Below are 21,492 nucleotides of genomic sequence, written 5' to 3' on the forward strand. Positions count from 1 at the left end.
CAATTGGTTTATATCACGGTGTACTACAAATACCCTATAACGAGCATTTGTTAGCATTTAAGGGGAATAATAAAGGTTATTTTATTTATTTTAAATCCGTTCAAAACAAGGAAAACATACGATTTGTTTACTAATAAAAAAAACTAAAGTGATTTTTTTCAACAGGGGAATTTGTGGCTATGTAGCTATAACTTGACCCCCCCCCCCCTTCTATTTATAAAGGCTTATAACTTTTTATCTTTAATGTTTTTAAAAGTGCATTTTACAAACCATGAGCGAGCGTCCCTTTAAAGTACGGTCAAATTTAATTTCAATAAAATGTTGTATCATTGGAGGTAGATTAACTTGACATTTTGTATCACTCTGGCATTTTTGATGTTTTCTTTCCTTTCGTACAAATATTTGTTCACGACTCAAGACCTATTGAGGTAAATGGACTTTTAAGTTACTGCCAAATGACCATAGTATGCCCATTTAGGTTTAATCATCTTAACTTTTTAGTTAAACAAATATTTGTATATAAATAAAGGAATCCTGTTTAAAGTGAAACCTTAAGACTGTAATCCCGAACTATACATAAATTAGATATTTAAAAGCCAGTCTTTGAAAGCAAATAAGGTAACTTATGTTAGTTGAATCCGGGTTTGGATATAAATTCTTCAACTTAACAAACAAGCGGTTCACCAATGACGTTGTTAAGTTGCATTTGCAGGTCCATACGCCTATTTATAAAACGTTTCCTTGTTCATAATATATTCCTTGATTCATGTGACAATTTGTAGTATTGAACTCTATGATTTCATATCGATTTATTTGGTAAATGTTTATTCATTTTTTTTTTTACTCTTATTTTTGAAGCACGACTGATGTCACTAAACAAAATCAGTGTTTTTAACGAGCGACCAGAACTACACTGTGAAATACTATAACCTTCGATATTACAAGAAAATGACTTAATACCTGTTTTTTGGTGAAATAATTCTGTATTTCAATGTTTGATACCTCAAATGTAGCAGTACATTTAAAATTGTCTTTAGACTTAATCTACAGTCGAAACCCTATTGCTCGATATCCCAGGCACCTGCAAAAATACTTCGAGCCTCGCAAATATCGAGCCAAGCGGGAATGCTGACTTACATACAGAGAAAAAAATCGATCCTTTACATTAAGTTTGAGCCAACGAGGACATCGAGCCAAGCGATATTGAGTCAACGAGTTTCGACTGTATACTATTGGAATCTCCAATATAATTATATTCAAAATCACATCAGGTTAACAAACCAACAAATCTAGGTATGCTTTAAACATCATTAATATCTTATACACTTGTATGATTTGGGGATGCCAGGTCAGATGTCTTGTTATTTATGTATTACCCTGTAACCACGTTGGTTCGAACTCCAAGGGACCGATGAATATACCTCGAGCCTCGGGAAGTTCGAGCCAAGCGAGACTGCTTGCCTTCAGTAAAAATAAATCGGTCATTTCCATCCAGTGCGATCCAACGAGGAAATCGAGCAAAGCGAGTTCGAGCCAACGGGGTTCGACTGTAATTGAAAGGGTTTAATGAGTAGAGATAAGATATTTTAAGAAAATACCTAACCAAAAATAATCAGATTACTTAACTTCCGTTCTCAGAAGAAATAAAGAACAAAATACAAAAATAAAATAACGTTATCTATATATTTGTTCCATTTATTTTACATCTAAGTTATCAGTAAGAAGTATCCTTTTCAATGATAACAACATTATATGAGTGTCACTAGGCCTCAATTTCAAGACCTTCTTAAACGTAACAGGCTTAAGTGACGCGTATTGACGCCAAATAACTTACTTAAACTTGATTTTACAAAGCAAAGAAAAAATAATCTTGATTATCATAAAGATTATTTCATTTTAAAGTCTCAAAACCTTTCGAAATGAGAATATTACACAAACTTTACCAAAACAAAAATGGTGTGCTTTGCTTGACCCTGTTAAAAACGACTTACAACAATTCGAGAAATCTTGGCCATGCATCAACATTTACCATCGTTACCTCGATAGTATATTTATCAGATATCTTCAGTTGGAATTTAAAGGGGCATAATACAGGTTGATGTAAACGAAATTGAAACACACGTGGGAATTTATGGCCACGTAGCCAATAATTGAAAATAATGTTCAAACATAATATGTTTTTGTTTTGTTTTGATCATTTAAGTCAAATGAGTTTAACTTAATAATACATCAAATTTGTTTTTTGTTTTTTCATCAGCCTATATTGTGCCCTTGAAGGGATAATTTATGCTAGATTTATATTAAAAAGCAATGTAATCAAGGGAAAAAAATGTCCCGTATTACATGTACTACAGACGCCATTAAATACATTATGCCTTAAGATATATTGTAACGATCATATGGCTGAGTGATTTCTATGGTACCAGTCGAACCCCGTTGGCACGAGCTCCTAGGGACCGATGAAAATACCTCGAGTCTCGGAAAATTCGAGCCAAACGGGAATCCTAACCTTCAGTTTATAAAAATCTGACTTTTACATCTAGTTCGAGCCAAAGATGATTTCGAGCCAAGCGAGTTCGAGCCATCGGGGTTCGACTGTATATTAATAAATATATTTTTTCAACAGGTATTTCCCCTTGATGTATTAGTGAGTAAACTTTTAAAATATGTCATTAAATGGTGCCTTGGATTTATTCACTTTCGTTGAAGTATCTTGTATGTTGAGAAATGGTCGTGTGAATTGGTACGTTCAAGATAAGATATGATTAATCATCTTCTTTTTCAAGTTCTTGTTTAAAATGGGTTTGGTCTTAAAAGTCGTATTTACACACTTGATTTGAATATAATTATCAGTTCATTGAAGTGTTTTGTGGAATGACACGCAAATAAGCACTCGTCTCCTACAAAAGTTTAGACATGACATTTAGAGTGAAAATCAATCGTGCGCATGAACTAATCATTTATTATATGATCTCACAGCAGTATGCATTCCAAAGCACGTACGAATTCTGTAAACGTGTAAAACTGTGTTTATTTTACATTCTTACTGTTATTTCATGTTATGCTATGTATCCCTCAATGAGTCTATGTTAAAATTAACAACCTTGTCAAACTCATCGTCTTTTTTGTCTTCATTTTGCGGCCTCGATTACCCCTTTTATTTACCCCCTAATGGGGGGGGGGGCGGGGACATCCCCATGGACCCTTACAAAATGCATAAACAGTAATTATCCATACATTGCGCATGCAACTATCAAGAAACAAAGAAAATCAACAAAAATGTTATTTAGCATAGCAGTACCTATCTTTTGTTGCTTGGTTATCGACGTCTCTATAACAACGTCATCATTGTTAACTTGAAAATCTTTCGTGTGTTGATACTTATATGGACATATTTGTGATCTATATTATTTGTCACAAACTGTGAGAAACCTGTTTCAGTCGTTCGTGTTTTAACCAAATATATGAGAACGCAATCAAAATAGTTTATTTAAAAGTTAACAACGATGCTGTTAATACGTCGTTAACGTGAACAATGTCATGAACAATCGGTCCTTTGTAAAAAAAAAGTAATAGTTACTGCACGCATAACCCACGTTATACTAGCGCAGTAATTAATATGCATATGCTAGTTATTGAACGGCTACTGTTTGCCGTATCAATATAGCTGTTAATATATAAACGAAACAAAGAAAAAACACTCAATAACATGGGGTACAAATACTTTCAGGAACAAATCAACACTTTAGCTTACCCATCTAAAAGAGTCTTCTTAAAGTTTACTTTCATACTACTGTATCATTCTTACTGTACCTGTTTTTGCACGTGGTAAAGGCCAGTGATAGCGCCAAAATTCAAGCAGATTTTATATTAACTCCAGATTTTTCGATTGGGCCAAAAAGCAACAGCAAAACCCCCCTCCACAAAAACAGTAAACGCAACACCGAAAGCACGCTGTCCTAGGAAATTCACGGTTGCTAGAAACTAGACGTGGTTCAAGATCCAAGAAAAAAAATCAATTTACATCTGTATCTTCTGATATTTTTACAGAGGTGCCAGATTCTTGAGGGCATCTTGCGGCGCAGTAACTACACACAGTTCCGGTTCCTGTCAACCACCCTTCAGCCGGCCCTGCACCGGGACTTCATGTACACAGCCCGAGCACAGTTCCCCGCTCTTGACTTTCAGCCCGTCAGTACACACACAAGCCGAAAACTCAAGGTTTGTTTTTTAAACTTTTTAAAGTATTTCATAACTTGCTATCCAACGGTATTTGTGCAATAAATGAACAAACACACGTTTCTAGTTTTTACGCCACAATTTATAAATAAAATCGGGCTTTAACCGATTAAGGATACGCATTAATCGTTCGCGCCATTAAGGATACTTCATTTACCGCATTAATCATCGACTCATCGCTATATTCCATATAGGAGAAGTTAAACAATTCCCAACAGATCACTAATAAAATAACAAAGAATATTTAATATTTCAAAATTTCGCGGAATGAAATCGCAAAATAACCGATCGCGGCGATATAAAATATATTTAAAATACCGCAATAATCAAAAACTCCTTGTGAAACCACATTCAGGAGAAGTTGCACAGTACCCGACAGAACGATTACCACCGGATAGACAGCGCACACCTGCGAGAGGATGGACAGGCGCTTGAAAAGTCGCACGAGAAAGCGGCGCTCAAACTTCCACACATAACCAATGGGTAATTTTTAAAGGGACTCGTTCATGGTTTGTAAAATGCACTTTTTTACGGATTTTTGTATTTCGAAATAAAATGTGGCAAATCATAAGAAGCGTTAAAACTAAGATACTGATGGCTGGAACCCTTATATTGATATATGCTCAAATATTGTCTTTAAAGTCCATCTAAAAACAACCTTAAATTAGTAACGCGATTTAACCAAATGCTTTATCGTGATTGGTTGATTGGCATTATCACGTGATGCTTAATTAATTGATTATAACATGATGATCTTAATTACCAGAAATTCTCTGACGCCCCGAGAAACCGGAAGTCTGTGGTCAGTGATCCCTACTAAGCGTCCCCGGCGTAGCATGAGCATGATGGAGCGACAGGGACCGGAGAAGTGGGTAGGGGATGGGAACCCTTTATATGATAAACACCCTAATATCAGGTAAGTTGCTTTAAAAGGTTGTTCGTCGCAGTAAGTCATTGGTCCACAATTGATGCGCACACTAATTTTTTCAATACGTAAATCAGTGTGTGTACACCACGTGATAAATTACGTCATACATGTTACGTCGGAAGGCAACATTTTGCTTCGAATGAAGACTTAAAACAAACTTAACTTTTCTTTTTCTTCACCATTTTCAAAGAAACAATGGGCAGTCTATGTCGCTTAAAGAACCCCGCCTATGTTTGATTAAGTGATTCGTTTTCTCAAACACTTTGACAAACCTGTATCCAAATAATGTTTTGACGGTGCTCCATCAGGCGGCGATTTTGTCGAAGTGTTTTCAGAAATTTAACCCTCAATCAAACCCTTATAAAATATGGAAGGCGATGATCTGTAAGCGGAGTAGACTTGTGCTATATTGCATTTAATATGGTTAAGAAATAGTAAAGTTATCGTTGTTTCACTCTTAATTCGAAGCAAAATATTGCCTTCCGACAAATCATTATGACGCAATTTATCACGTGAAATACTCACACTGTAAAATAGTAATGATATCACATTTATAAACGCGTCAACAAAATAAATCACCAACGATATTCCTATTGGAGTATTCTGTTCAGGTATTTCGCGATCAGTAAATATAACTTAATGTAATAATTATAAATAAAGAAATCAATATTTCTATTTTAGCCGACTAAGGTTTGTTGGGATTTATACTTGGCATGCTTTTAACCTTTAGATTCGGAGATTGGATTCTGAACATTTCAACCATACAGATTTATACACAAAACACTTACAATGAAAATTTCAGACGATTGGTTATTTTTTTTGAGCACTAGTCGTCAAAAGAGTGTCCATGATTCAGAATCCAATATAATTTTTTAGAATTATTTTAACATTTTATTTATGCATGTGTAATATAGAATGTGTAAAAGTCCAGTTTTTTTTCCTAAAATATGACATAAGAGAGGTTAGGAAACATTAATTGTACGGGTGCGTGTACGGGTTTTACACTAATTTATGGGCTGTACTACTTTTTTGTGCTACGTCCAGAGATGTGCAAAATGTGCAATAAAAAAAACGTGGAAAGTGAACGTGCATACACTTTAAAGTTTATAAAATTAGGTCTTATTAACATATTTTAAACAAGTTCAGTATCTCACCCGCCCTCATTTGCTGAAATTCGCCGGATATTCACCCTATGTAGAAGTACCAGACAACCATCTCGTTGAAACTACTTGAAACCTTGTACACGTACGAGTACAGTAGTTTGATGGGAATGAACTCCTGCTTTGGTGTTATATGACCTGTAAACAATTAAGTGAAAATCACTTGAAATATTTCTTTCTTCAGATTTATGAAAGGGATCACTCCTAACATAGATCTAGCATGAATCGTTGAAAATTACTGCACTTTAACAATGGATAAAAATATCAAAATGCCTTAATATCTGATATTTTGTACATGTCATATGACATTAAAGCCGGAATTCATTCCATTCAAACTATAGCTGTACATACGATTAGCGATTTCCAACCTCTTACCCCTTATGTTATTTGTTCTGCGGATTGGGACAGCTTGTCCGCACTGCAACAGCCTAACTTTCCTTTGGGACAAAGGTGTTCGTCGCCATGGTGTTACCAACACGTTGATTGGATAGAATAATTTGGCCTTTAAAGCCTTTGCTATTGTTTGGAAAATACCAAATATTTCATTCTGATAAATGTCATTGAGTTTGATAAAAATACATATTACATAGTAATAGTTAGTGTACTCACAACCTGATATATTAAAATTATACACCAGCGCCAGTGGTATAATTTCAACTACGAGGCATGGGGTGTAGTAACTGTTTTGCACCATATTGTCGAGGATAGCATTCAATAAGTTGCGTTTGTATAAGTGAATATCGTTGTTATTTATCCGCACACGATTGTACGGTTAAGCTCCGACTACTTGCTTACCATTCTGAAATATTTATTTATATAAAAAACAAAAACATATTAAAATGTACCTTTATTTAATAGCTGAATGACCAGATTTACTATCCAGGCAATGTAACAAACACCTTTGATTTGGGACATGTAAACAATTTTGCTAACCCCTTTTTTATACCAATGCATGCTTCTGTTTCCTTTCGTTGCCTTTGGTGCGAGAAATTTGATTTTTTTTTTTTAGATATTTTTAATATTTCACATGTACAGATTTAAAGGTTTCCATTTTTAACTTTTCGATTTGTTTTTAGTGACGTGCGCTTAAATGTTCAAGACCTAATGCGTTATTTCTAATATCTTTGGTTACATTTTGGTGAGCAATTTTATTTGGTGAAGAATATTTTTGATAATCTTCAATGTTTCTTTATCCATCGTTTTTTTCGCATTTTCGTCTGTAATATTTGTAGAACTATTCTGTTGTCATATTTTACTAAATTACTCTAGATTGTAGGTAATATTTTTAAGTACTTAATGAAGAGGATTTGCTTATGTAATAAAGAAACTCTAGAATGCCCCTAAAGTTTATACACATAATCTAATCCCTCAATTGCATAGATAAATATTCGTAAACTATATCATACATATCTCGAAACCCTTGTATCTATATATTCTCAGAAATTACCATCGGTATGTAGCATTTTTCAAGATCTTTTCGTCATGTTTATCAATAAAGAACATGCTTATAAAAACGCTCGTTAAAAAGAATAAAACGAGACACACGTCACATTGCTCAGTTGTCTTGACTACAAAATGTCCAGAAATGATTGCCATCATTAAAACAACAACATCACCGGATCTCGTTACGTTTTGCACCTAACTTATGGACTTCGATGAAAATTTTCTTTTAAATAACCATCAAACTAGTATTATCCTGGACGCATTGAACAAATCCTTATTCGTTTTACTCTCCTATTCTAGATACATCGATATGCCAACAAGACGTCACATTCAGGACGAATTTTCTCCACGACCGCCCGCCCAGCCTTCCGCGGCACTCACTTCCGCTTCCTTCAAAACCGGAAGTCTAAGCACGGTGCATGCGCAAAGCGACGGTGCCTTAGTGGGGCTCAAGAAGGGAAAGACGAAATCAAAGGTTGATATTTATGACAAACGATATTTTCTTGCATACTGGACGTGTTTTTCCGGTCATGTGACCGGTGCTGGAAAAACTCATCTTACACCCCCCATGTAAGATGAGTCACGCGCAACAACGCGCCACTTCTTATTTCTTTTATTGTATGTTTATGAAAACTATATTATGCAATTTCAATAAAGCGGAATCAAAAATATAAGTATACAATACTTTTAATTAAAATTGAAAATAAATAATCGTAAAAGCGCAATTTTTAAAGGAACTATTTGACGTCGATAGAGATTTAAAATTACTGCCCTTTATGACGTCAGTCCACAACGTCGCACGCGCGTTTTTGTGAAATGTACAAAAGTCCTTCTTCTACGTCAATTTTTCCACAAATACATATCTTTAGGTATGCAAGAAAAAAATATCAATCATGTTTTTTTTCCGGTCCGGATCGAAAAATCTGACCCTCGAGCACGCTGCGTTACCGGTAATTCGGCAAGCCTCGTTATCGGCCTACGCACGTGCCCTCGGGTCGGATTTGTCTATCCGTACCGGAAACACATGATAGATACTTATATGATTGTATGGTTAACCCTCGTGCATTTAAGTAAATATGGAAAAAAAATTAGCAGAAAAAAATCTAAGAATAGTATGTGAACAGATAACCCATTCGATGGCTTATTTAAAAAGAAAGTCGTTCTACCAAAAAAATTTACACGTGCAAAAGCAGAAAATAGCACAGTCCTTTATTTACAGGCTAGGATATGTTTTTATATCATTTCTGTCAAAAAAGTTACTGAGAAATTAACGTCACTTACTTGTTTGTTTACATCGGCTGAGGCACGTGTTGACCTATGTGAGAACCCCTTTAAGTCACGTGATTCCTCACCCTGATAATACTAGTGTTCATCCGCAACTGAAATTGCTGAAGGATGCTCATTGTTGATGCCTGGTGACCCCATACCATATACACATCTTTTAAATGGTTGATTAGCCAAATACTAATGACCAAAAACCATTTCAGAGTTTGTATTTTTGTTTTTCAACTGGAATCGAAATGAACTGTTATATTAAACAATATTGCATGGCTAAACAATTTTCGAAAATTCCCCTGAGTGTACATCAAATACCTAAAAATCATTATCTAACTTTCGAATGATTTTGTTTCCATTTCAGAAAGGTCAGAAATCACCGACCCTGAACGTTTTACCAGAGGAAGCCAACCAGATATACTCGTGGTACTTCAATGATTGGTCAGGTTTGTACGAATAATGTTTAGATTTTGGCTTCAATTATTGGCCAGGTGTGTACACTTTATGATTGGACTTTTGGCTTCAATGATTGGTCATGTGTGTGAACCTTATGCTTGGACTTGTGGCTTCAATTATTGATCATGTGTGTACAATGTATGCTTGGACTTTTGGCTTAAATTATTGGTCATGTGTGTACACTTTATGCTTGGACATTTGGCTTCAATGATTGGTCATGTGTGTACACCTTATGCTTGGACTTTTGGCTTCAATTATTGGTCATGTGTATACACCTTATGCTTGGACTTTTGGCTTCATTTATTGGTCATGTGTGTACACCTTATCATTGGACCTTTGGCTTCAATGATTGGTCATGTGTGTACACCTTATGCTTGGACTTTTGGCTTCAATTATTGGTCATGTGTATACACCTTATGCTTGGACTTTTGGCTTCAATTATTGGTCATGTGTATACACCTTATGCTTGGACTTTTGGTTTCAATGATTGGTCATGTGTGTACACCTTATCATTGGACCTTTGGCTTCAATGATTGGTCATGTGTGTACACCTTATGTTTGGACTTTTGGTTTAAATTATTGGTCATGTGTGTACACCTTATGTTTGGACTTTTGGCTTCAATTATTGGTCATGTGTGTACACCTTATGCTTGGACTTTTGGCTTAAATTATTGGTCATGTGTGTACACCTTATGCTTGGACTTTTGGCTTCAATCATTGGCAAGGTGTGTATGCTTTATGCTTGGACTTTTGGCTTCAATTATTGGTCACGTGTGTGAACCTGATACTTGGACTTTTGGCTACTATTATTGGCAAGGTGTGTACACTTTATGCTTAGGCTTTTGGCGTCAATGCTTGGTCAGGTGTGAATACTTTATGCTTAGGCTTTTGGCGTCAATGCTTGGTCATGTGTGTACACTTTTTGCTTAGACTTTTAGCGCCAATGATTGGTCAGGTGTGTAATCTTTAGTATAACACTTTTGGCTTTAATGTTTGGTCTGTGTGTAAACATTTGGCTGCAATTTTTAGTCATGCATGTAAACCTGTTACTTCAATGATTGGTCCTTGTGTATACCTTGGGCTTCAATGATTTGTCCATGTGTATACATTTGGCTTCAATAATTGGTCATGAGTATAGCTTTAGCTTCAATGATTGGTCCTGTGTATACCTTTGACTTCAATGATTGGTCCTTGTGTATACCTTTGGCTTCAATGATTTGTCCATGTGTATACATTTGGCTCCAGTAATTGGTCATGAGTATAGCTTTAGCTTCAATGATTGGTCCTTGTGTATATCTTTGGCTTCAATGATTTGTCCATGTGTATACATTTGGCTTCAATAATTGGTCATGAGTATAGCTTTAGCTTTAATGATTGGTCATGTGTATACCTTTGGCTTCAATGATTTGTCCATGTGTATACATTTGGCTTCAATAATTGGTCATGAGTATAGCTTTAGCTTCAATGATTGGTCCTTGTATATACCTTTGGCTTCAATGATTTGTCCATGTGTATACATTTGGCTTCAATAATTGGTCATGAGTATAGCTTTAGCTTCAATGATTGGTCATGTGTATACCTTTGGCTTCAATGATTTGTCCATGTGTATACATTTGGCTTCAATAATTGGTCATGAGTATAGCTTTAGCTTCAATAATTGGTCATGTGTATACCTTTTGCTTCAATGATTGGTCATGTGTATACCTTTGGCTTCAATGATTGGTCATGAGTATAGCTTTGGCTTCAATGATTGGTCATGTGTATACCTTTGGCTTCAATAACTGGTCCATGTGTAATCCTTTGGCGTCAATAATTGGTCCATGTGTATACCTTTGGCTTCAATAATTGGTCCATGTGTACACCTTTGGTAGCAATGATTGGTCAGGCGTGTATACCTTTGGTAACAATGATTGGTCAGGTGTACACCTTTGGAAAGAATGAATGGTCAGGTGTGTACACCTTTGGTAACAATGAATGGTCAGGTGTACACCTTTGGTTTCAATAATTGGTCCTTGTTTACACCTTTGGAAGCAATGATTGGTCAGGCGTGTATACCTTTGGTAACAATGATTGGTCAGGTGTACACCTTTGGAAAGAATGAATGGTCAGGTGTGTACACCTTTGGTAACAATGAATGGTCAGGTGTACACCTTTGGTTTCAATAATTGGTCCTTGTTTACACCTTTGGTAACAATGATTGGTCAGATGTGTACACCTTTTGTAACAATGATAGGTCAGGTGTGTTCACCTTTGGTAAGAATGATTGATTAGGTGTACACCTTTGGTAACAATAATTGGTCCATGTGTACACCTTTGGTTACAATGATTGATCAGGTGAACACCTTTTGTAACAATGATTGGTCCATGTGTACACCTTTGGTTACAATGATTTGTCTATGTGTACTCCTTTGGTTACAATGATTTGTCCATGTGTACACCTTTTGTAACAATGATTGGTCCATGTGTACACCTTTTGTAACAATGATTTGTCCATGTGTACACCTTTTGTAACAATGATTGGTCCATGTGTACACCTTTGGTCACAATGATTTGTCCATGTGTACTCCTTTGGTTACAATGATTTGTCCAATTGTACACCTTTGGTTACAATGATTTGTCCATGTCTACACCTTTGGTAACAATAATTGGTCCGATGTGTACACCTTTGGTAACAATGATTTGTCCATGTGTATACCTTTATTACAATGATTGGTCAACCTCGTTTACGTTAACTAAATCCTACGCTCGGGTTGGAATGAACCTTACACTCTCGGCCATGGAATATACTTATAAATTTTCGATCTTCATTTTAATATATTGTTACGCCTAAAAGTAATTTATTGATAAACTGTCATCTTCATAGGATGTTTAAAATGTTTCAAATGGTAAAACCTAATTAAAATGTTTGATATGCATATCGCATATTACGACAAGCTCAGCTCAAGGTCAAGGTCACACTTAGAGATCAAAAGTCATATAATTAGATGTGTCCGCTCCACATCTCCTGAACCGCTTGAGGGATGTTAAAATTACTTTGCACACATTTTCACCATATTGGGACGACATGCATAACGCATAATATGAGCTCGGATAAAGGTCAAGTACACACTTAGAGGTCATTGGTCATATGACTACATTTCACATCCGCTACATATCTCTGAATCTTTATTTCAAAAGCAACCGTCTAGTTTCAATTGCTTCTTTTTTATTCCATTGCTTGAAATTAGCTTCATAATTTTTTTCTGGAATCTGCCCACATCTATCACTGTTATGAATGTTCCAATTTGTGTATAATTATGCCACATCCAGTCACCTTTTACTAGCTAATTGTATTACATAAACAATGGGTGTATTGGAGCATCCATCGTTCCTAGGGATACTCATGTTGAATATGATATCATTTCTGGGTTTTGTATAAAAATGTATTTATGCAACAAATAAAGTTTCTAGTTAAAATAACTTCTTGCATTTTATGCGGCCTACAGGTTTTTGTTTTATTATAACACCATTTATAACCACTTGCAAAGTTTTCATTCAATCATATACTCGTGAACATTTGATAAGCTTATGAGCGCCATGTACCTGGCTCTCTTGAAATCAAGTGTTTTAAACTCCTACTTATCATGCATTAAATAAAGCGTCTAAAAGTAAATATGCACTTGAAAACTTGGACATAAATGCTATTTTTTTCATTGTTGAAGTCAATCATTTAAAGAAATATCACTAAACGCTGTAGATTTTGTCCTTAAAGGGATTTGCTCATGTGTTCACCTCATTATGCACCAGTCAATTGTATCCACGCCCCCCCCCCCCCCCTACCCCCGGTCCGGGGGTATACCGGGCAAATGGACCGTGTTTTTACCTTTCAGGTGGCACCGCAGTGCCGGGTGAATGCGGTGGTTTTGTCGCCGCTTTAATTATAGCGGTCAATGGGCCTTACCTAAAGTCCCTTAGGTGCGGGGGCATTTGGTGGGGATTTTACAATCTGTTCGTTCCCGCATGGCGGGGATCTTAGCCGTGGTTGGCTGGACCGAAAGTCAAAGTCCCCGCTATTCCCTGGACCTTGGGGGGGGGGGGGGGCGTGGTTACAATTGACTTGTGCATTATGCGTCTGAATCTTTCTATCACAATCAATTTACTCGTTGATTAATACCGAAGTTGCGGAAAAAAAACTGCACTAAGAGTATGTAAATGCTGGCTGTAGTAGTTAGTGAATAGTCAAGAATAGAAAACTGATTCCAAATCATCAAATCGATGCTATCAACATATGTTTTCCAGTTTCTTCCTTGTCCTTCAAACAACGAATTTCATTTCTGATAACTCTGACAGTGCATTGTTTCTGTCTTTAGATTAAAATTACCAATATATTTAATAATGAAAGTACATAAGTTTGCTGTTATTTTATTATTTTTATATTTTTAGACGTTAAAAGAAATGAGTTCCTGCACAAGTTCTTGCTGAAATTAGACCCCAGACAACATTATTTCGTCTCAAGTTTCTTGACAGTAAGTTGATACTTTTATGGACCATATTGGGACCCCACTGTAATTTATACTACTTAAATGATGACATTATTTAACATGGAGGGTTAAGCAAAACATCATCAATCAAATTCAGCCTGTTATTTTCAAACACTGTCCTTCAATTTATCTCGTTTCCCACGGGAACTCTTTTCCAGATTGCATGGCAATGAAGCTTGGAGCTTGTGCAACTCTAATTCCAATGACACTGGGCCGATTGTTCAGAACTTTGTTTATGTAAAAAAGTGATTAACGACACCGTTGTTAAAGTTGCACTCTCACAGATTAAACGTTTTGACAACTTTTTTTTTGTCTTCGAACGAGCAAATTTATGCGATAGTGCAAGAAAACCAGTGATATAAGACTGCTGACAAAACAAAGATCGCAGATTTTCATATATAATTTCAAAAAAAAATGTTTTATGCATTTTTTAAACCGTTAGTAACGCTTTTAGCCATAAACAATACTTTTCGAACGGAATATGAAAATCTGCGATCTGTTCTTTTGTCAGCAGGCTTATATCACTGTTTTGCAGTTATTTACGCAGAAATTGGCTCATTTCATTTCAGAAGTTATCAAAACGGTAAATCTGTGCGAGTGCAGGTGAAACAATTAATGATATGATCACATATCTAAATGTAAACAAAATAAGCTGAAAAAGTTGTTTCGAATATTATTAGAAGTACAGCAGATCACGAGTATCTCCGTTAAAATTTCAGAGCAGTAACGGTTTAAAATGTTGAAAACGATGACGTTAACAACGTTGTGAACTTTAGCAATGTTCTGAACAGTCGGCCCGAATGAACTTTACGCTAACATTGCGTGCATCACATATTGTACAAGAGCATACTCTTTTAAAACAAAGAGATAAACACACTTGAAACAAATGATCCTAACAAATAGTGTGTTTTCTTGCAGTCACGCCAGTATAAAGACTTCATAAGTCTCTTGCCAGAAAATATAGCCCTCAAGATATTAGACCATCTCAGTGTGAAGGACCTCCTGAATTGCTGTATGGTAAGCATATTGGTCATATCCATCAACCTCTGGTGCCATGATTACAAATAGTCTCAAGTCTGAGTTCAATTCGAAAAAAATGCACATCTTTATTTCATTGTAACTTATTTTCTTGTTGAGTATTGATGATGACATTTGCTGAATGTTATTACTATTTAAATTATTAGCAATTATTCATATTTATCTTGTAAAATGAATCGAAAAGAGGTGAGTCTTTCTATGTTATTAAAGATGCTTTTCTGAGTCTAAGGATATACTTGGACTTGAGACTGTTCGTAATCATGGCCCCTGGGGTGTTATTCAATATTTGTCTTAATTGGATCTAAGAACGATGTAGCTAATCGGATTGTGTGATATAAATAACGGACCTATACAGTAAATAAAGTCAATGATGTATGACCATAAGTTTGACTGAAGTTGCATATTGATAACCAACCCTGGTTTCAACTGTTCTCATGTATGTACCTTTTTGGATTCCTGAATAAAAAATATTGACAGGCAACTAATTAGAAAACATATACACCATAAAATAACCGCCATTAATAAAATTTGCTCAAATAATGCAATACAAACTAAGTCAATGCTTATACGGGATGTATTTCGAACGGTTATCGTCATCTAAGATTCAAATTCTACTCGTTAGAGACTCCTGGGGTTGTATTCAAAAACCATCTTAGATTAAACTTAAATTTAAGATTAAAATTAAATGTTTTGATTGGCCTGTATACTAAGCTGACCAATAGGCGGAATGGAATCACTGAGGCATGTCTAAGGATAAGGATAAGAACGATATTGAATGCTGGCCCAGGACATGTCTTAATTTCCAATACTGGGCAAATCAAAAAAAATACAAGACAATACCAGATTCAATCACGCCTACTAAACGCCAGCTCCACCACTCATCTGTAGTGCAAATAAAATGAGCTGTAGACACTTCCATGGTGTAGCTCTGTCTTTTGTTTATTTGTTCACACGTGAGTATGACTAACATTTCATCTGATATTTTTATAGACAATTTTCGAATATCGGAAAAAAGTGGTACCGTGTAAGAACACTTTTACTGCAGGTAAGTGATGGAGCTGGTGTTAAGTAGGCGTGACAATGTCATATTCAAAATTATGGAAATGAACTTGCATTGATTTATTTAGGTATGCAAAAAGTGGAACGCCTTGGCCAACAATAACGGCCTCTGGCAACAGCAATGCGAAAGAGTTCGCCTCGAGATTCCCGTATACGAACAGGATCTGGCCGATTGGAAACAAGTTTACAGAGAAAATAAGTCACTAAAGGTCAACTGGAACGATGGGAATTGTAAAGTTACCGATCTCAAAGGACACAGTGATAGGTTGGTCGACTGATATATTATATCACTTGAACCTATAAAAACCTTGGTATTTGGATTCACAGTCTTTCATTTTGAACATCCAAGATATTTCATTAATGTATTAGACTGATTGTATAAGTTCCTATGTTCTACCGTACTGTTTAAGCGTACAAACATCAATGTCACATTCCATCCGTTCATCGCCATGTTTATATATCATTGCATGAGGATCTCGAGTTTCTTAAAGTCATAGTTCGAACCTCGTTCTTATTTAAAATAAGCTTATAATGTTATAGTGACCTGTGTTATTTTCGATCGCTATCAAGATAACTTTGCTTTAAAGTGACATGTATCATAATCAATCGCTATCAAAATAGCTTTACTATTTTGTGACCTGTGTGATATTTGCTGTTATTAAACAAACCTTTTTTAGCGTGACCTGTATGTGATATCCGATCGTTATTGAAATAACCTTATTTTAGTATAACCTGTGTGATATTCGATGGTTATTGAAATGACTTTAGTATAACCTGTATGATATTCGATGGTTATTGATATAACTTTAGTGTAACCTGTATGATATTCGATGGTTATTGATATAACTTAAGTATAACCTGTATGATATTCGATGGTTATTGAAATAACTTTAGTGTAACCTGTATGATATTCGATGGTTATTGATATAACTTAAGTATAACCTGTATGATATTCGATGGTTATTGAAATAACTTTAGTGTAACCTGTATGATATTCGATGGTTATTGATATAACTTTAGTATAACCTGTGTGATATTCGATGGTTGTCAAATATCTTTGTTTGGTAGTGACCTGTGTGATATTTGATAATACTTATTAAAATTACATAATGATTATTCTAGTGTGACCTGTGTGATATTCGATCGTACCCGGCTTGCCAGTGGGAGTCTTGACAAAACAATCAGGGTATGGAACCTTCAGACGGGAAAGTGCCAGCACATCCTGAAGGGCCACATTAAAGGGGTCTGGTGTCTCAACTTCTTCACACAAAACCTGCTCATAAGCGGCTCGTTCGACGGCACGATTAGGGTGAGTATTATATAAGGATTGCATTTTATTTTAACTGCGTTTATACAGTTTTGAAAGCAATCACCACACGGTCACGAAATGCGATTAATTGGAACACCTCGGATATCTCCGCAATACGACTAGCCTTGGATGTATGCCCGTGCATAAAAATGTAATATTACTGATAATTAACTATCGTGTTTTAACAAGCGAAGTGTTTTATTGTTTAACTCTTAAGAGTAAGCTCCTAAGGCTTAACTGCTAAATTGAAATTGCAGCGCGATCTTCTTGCAGCGTAGTTAAATGTATAGAATTATGACATGTTAAACAAACCCATATACATCCAAGGACAATTGCCGAGGTCCTCCGATTTGATATGCGATATCATGGTAACAGGGCATTGCAGTTCAGGGCAAAATGATCGACAAAGTTGACTCAGGAAAGTGAATAAAGTTTAGTACGTATACTAAACACGATGTAGCAAATTTAGGTTTATCAAAATGTAATTTTCTGTCGAGTAAGTTTGAGAAATTTAATATCTTTTGAAAAAATGTGCCTAGGTGTTAAAATTGCTAATGTCTGCTTCAACAACTGGATGATATTAGTAGGTACTGTACGTTTGTAATATATTGTAATAAATGACCTGAGAAAACAGTTACATACTGTGTTAGTTATGCAGAGCATTGTAAAGTACAGCTGTACTATATTTAGGATAAATTGTTGTATCAACGAACAAATATTATCTTTTTTAAAAGATAATTAACAGGGGAGACAACCCATAGAGGACTTACAAATAAGTACTTTTAGAGTTACTTGCACAGCAACAATGTGTGGATTATTTGTTTCTCTGAAACAAAGCACATTCACGAAGACAACTTTCTAATGTATGTACTAAAGTATATATTTACTGCCCACACACTGGAGTCGTACTGATCAGAATAGAACGGACCATAACAGAACATTACTTGTTTTACCAAAAGTTCATAGACCCATGTTTTCGAATATACTGATGTCAACTTGGGTAAAATAAAACTGAGTTTAATGTCCATTTAACATATTAACGTTCTATATTGTATGTAAGAACCTAATATAAACAATTGTATACTATAGATAAAGCGAACGAAAGAAACATTTTTAAGAATGTACTACAAAGGAAGGCGTAATTTGGACGCCTCGGTGACTAGTTGTCCCCTAGGGTTTAGCATAACTAAGTTAAAAGTCCACTTACTAAATTTACGTTCTCAATAACATTTTTTTCTGGTTTAGTTCATAAATCTTTGTTTTATTCTAGATGAAGTTTACTAATCTAATTTAAAAGTACTGTAACGGTCCGCTGTAGGCGGCGGATGTGCGTTCATAGTATAACATTCCTGTTATAGACGGAAGTACGTTCATGGTACGTATGTTTACTTGGTTGGTAATATGCAAAGTAGCAACACCCGGACTCTGTGTGGATTAAGAATTTTAATGTATATAAAGGTTGACTCCTTCAGAGTTTAGCATGCTTTTCTCTGAAGGGATCTGTTGGCCTTGTTGACGTCGCACGTTACAGTTCCTATACGACAGGCCCAGGACCATTACTGTTGTAACGAGGCTTTTATGGTCAAAGAAATGTAATGTTGACCTTGCCTTTGATCCTATTAAACGTCGCACTTAAGTACGTTACATGGCCGTTTTTGATATATATTATGTTTCATGTTTCTGCAGCCATGTTTTGCGAAGATAGTTTCTTGGTAAAAGTTTTATTATTACGAACAACGAATAATCCACGACCACGAACTTTCGTTTCTGTGAATATTAAGTTTGAATCATAATGCAGTCATTCTTAAATGCATGCGAAACCTCATTTAAGTGACACCTTTGTTCAAACTCAATACATACACATGTATAACAAACATAAATTTTGAGTAATAAACCTTTAACTTCTTTCTAAATAATGCGCTTATGGAAAATATTAATTACTGATAACATTATTTTAACCATTTTTTAATAGCTGAAAACGTAGAAATAATAAATGATTGGTGAATGCTAAAAGATTTACAGTGATCTACTATCGTTTCATAAGGTAGAAATACCGTGTTTTCTGCACCTTTCTTACAAATTAAACTTGATATCCATCATAAGAACCATTATTTTCCCCTTTATTCATTCTATTGGTATGTAAAAACAGTTGTATTAATAATGGTAAATCTTATTTTGGTGTAAGAGTACATCTTTAAATAATATGTATTGAACTTTCGCCATCGGCTGGGACTTATCCACTGACGGATACCATCGACATCGGGGAAAAACCTTGCATTACGTAAATATTGAGTGAAATCCAATATGTCTCTAGCGTGCAGATTGGGTCAAAACCAATACCAAATAAAATAATGTTCTTTCATTGCAGGTTTGGAATTTACGAACAGGAAAATGTCAGAAAACGATCCTTGCCCACGACGGTCCAATTTGGGCTCTTGGTAGAAGACACGACATTCTAGTCACTGCCTCACAGGACAAGCTGGTATGTATATAACGTCATCAATAAAAAAAAAAACATTACGAGGAGTGTTCCAATCGGACCACTTCTATCATTTTCTTCGATCGAAAAACAACCTCGGATGTATGTCAGTGCATCAGTTGAAGTAGTGCGTAAAATTAATATTAATAGTATTAATTTATTGTAGTGTTTATACGAGTAATTTTTGTATTAATGCAAGTTCAAATTAATTCTCAATAAAGTGTATTATTGCTTATATAACTAAGGTTCCTTAGAGAGAAGTCCTGAAAGTAAAACTAGTAAATCGAAATTATTACGCGATATACCTGCAGCGCAGTGAACTGTCAGGAATTGTTAACCTTTCGTTGTGCATCTGAGGATGTTTTCGATGGATAATGGCCGAGGAGTTCCCATTTGGATTGTCCAATACACTAACGGAGAACACTGCATGACGAGAATTGTCAAAAAATATATATATTTACGCGAATCTAATTACCAGAACCGACGTTGAGAAATGTTATTCTCTGAACCTTGAAGCCATATTTACTATAGACATAAATCCCATTTATTGTCTTATGGATATTTATTGGCTGGTAGAGACGATATCACAATGGTTAATATTATGTTTGGCCAAAATATAGGACCGCTGGTTCCCTTTTAAACAAACATAAACGGGCCACATGGCTGTCATATTCCCCACACTGTCTGTAAACATATTTATGATGTTTTGCAAGGCTACTGTTATTAAAGTAACTGAATCAAGTGGAGACATAAATCCCACACCTGCGTTTTTTAGAAATGATAACTAGTTTCTTCATGGAAACCGTTTATATATTCGACATATTATATGCTTTAAAGTAATGTATAGAGAATTATCAGTGGAATCAAACAGTTATATAACATTATAAATATTTTTTACTAATTTGAAAGTTCTGTCCGCTCTTACTTTCAAACCTAATATAAGCGCGCACAGAGCTGGGACACAAAATCGACGACGTCAATTCCGAAATGACCTTTCGTTCGCATCTTATTTCTGAAAATCTACAATAAAGTGTTTTTTATATGTGTTTAAGGCATATACAAAAAAATCGTTTCAATGTAATATTGCAGTTTATTTCACCGCTTGAACACCAAAAGTAAATATTAATACAGCTTTTCGTGCTCATTCAATAAAATATATTACGATCTTATATTGAAGCAGAAATTATCCCCTTTTTTCTAGATATTTAAAGGGGTGAAAGCACACACTTATGTTAATGTTATTTTCAGGCAAAGGTATGGGACATCAACCGCTGTTTTCTGAACCAAACGTTGGTGGGTCACACGGCGGCTGTGTTTGCAGTTGACATGAGCGAAGATGGTAGCCTTGTTGTCACTGGATCCGCTGATAAGGTACGCCTATTGTATGTATTGTCATTATTGTAGTTGATTTCAGACGGTTTTAGCCAGCTTTTAAAGAGGACAGAGGAAAAGGAACACTGTGCAAATATGTAAGACGGGTACATTGTATTTGGGTGTGAAGACCTTTAATATTAGCAACTTGAGAAAAAGTGTTTGGAATTGTGTTTAATTGAAGTGATATAAGGTTTCAACTGCCAAACATTTAA

The 21,492-nt window shown here is 35.4% G+C and overlaps 1 protein-coding gene across 3 annotated transcripts in view; it reads left to right on the forward strand.

Annotated features, from left to right (window-relative positions):
• The window catches only part of LOC128236684 (uncharacterized), a 34,630-nt gene that overhangs the window by 6,200 nt on the left and 6,938 nt on the right, over positions 1–21,492 (forward strand). For all 3 annotated transcript variants that reach the window (XM_052951723.1, XM_052951722.1, XM_052951724.1), the window contains exons 3-13: positions 4,051–4,221; positions 4,595–4,722; positions 5,006–5,155; positions 8,071–8,245; positions 9,410–9,491; positions 13,924–14,006; positions 14,940–15,038; positions 16,187–16,383; positions 17,241–17,427; positions 19,796–19,909; positions 21,155–21,277. In XM_052951723.1, coding sequence (XP_052807683.1) covers positions 4,051–4,221; positions 4,595–4,722; positions 5,006–5,155; positions 8,071–8,245; positions 9,410–9,491; positions 13,924–14,006; positions 14,940–15,038; positions 16,187–16,383; positions 17,241–17,427; positions 19,796–19,909; positions 21,155–21,277 — 1,509 coding nt within the window. The remainder of the gene's footprint in view (positions 1–4,050; positions 4,222–4,594; positions 4,723–5,005; positions 5,156–8,070; positions 8,246–9,409; positions 9,492–13,923; positions 14,007–14,939; positions 15,039–16,186; positions 16,384–17,240; positions 17,428–19,795; positions 19,910–21,154; positions 21,278–21,492) is intronic.

This window comes from Mya arenaria, chromosome 6, assembly GCF_026914265.1.
Source record: "Mya arenaria isolate MELC-2E11 chromosome 6, ASM2691426v1".
Classification (NCBI taxonomy): domain Eukaryota; kingdom Metazoa; phylum Mollusca; class Bivalvia; order Myida; family Myidae; genus Mya; species Mya arenaria.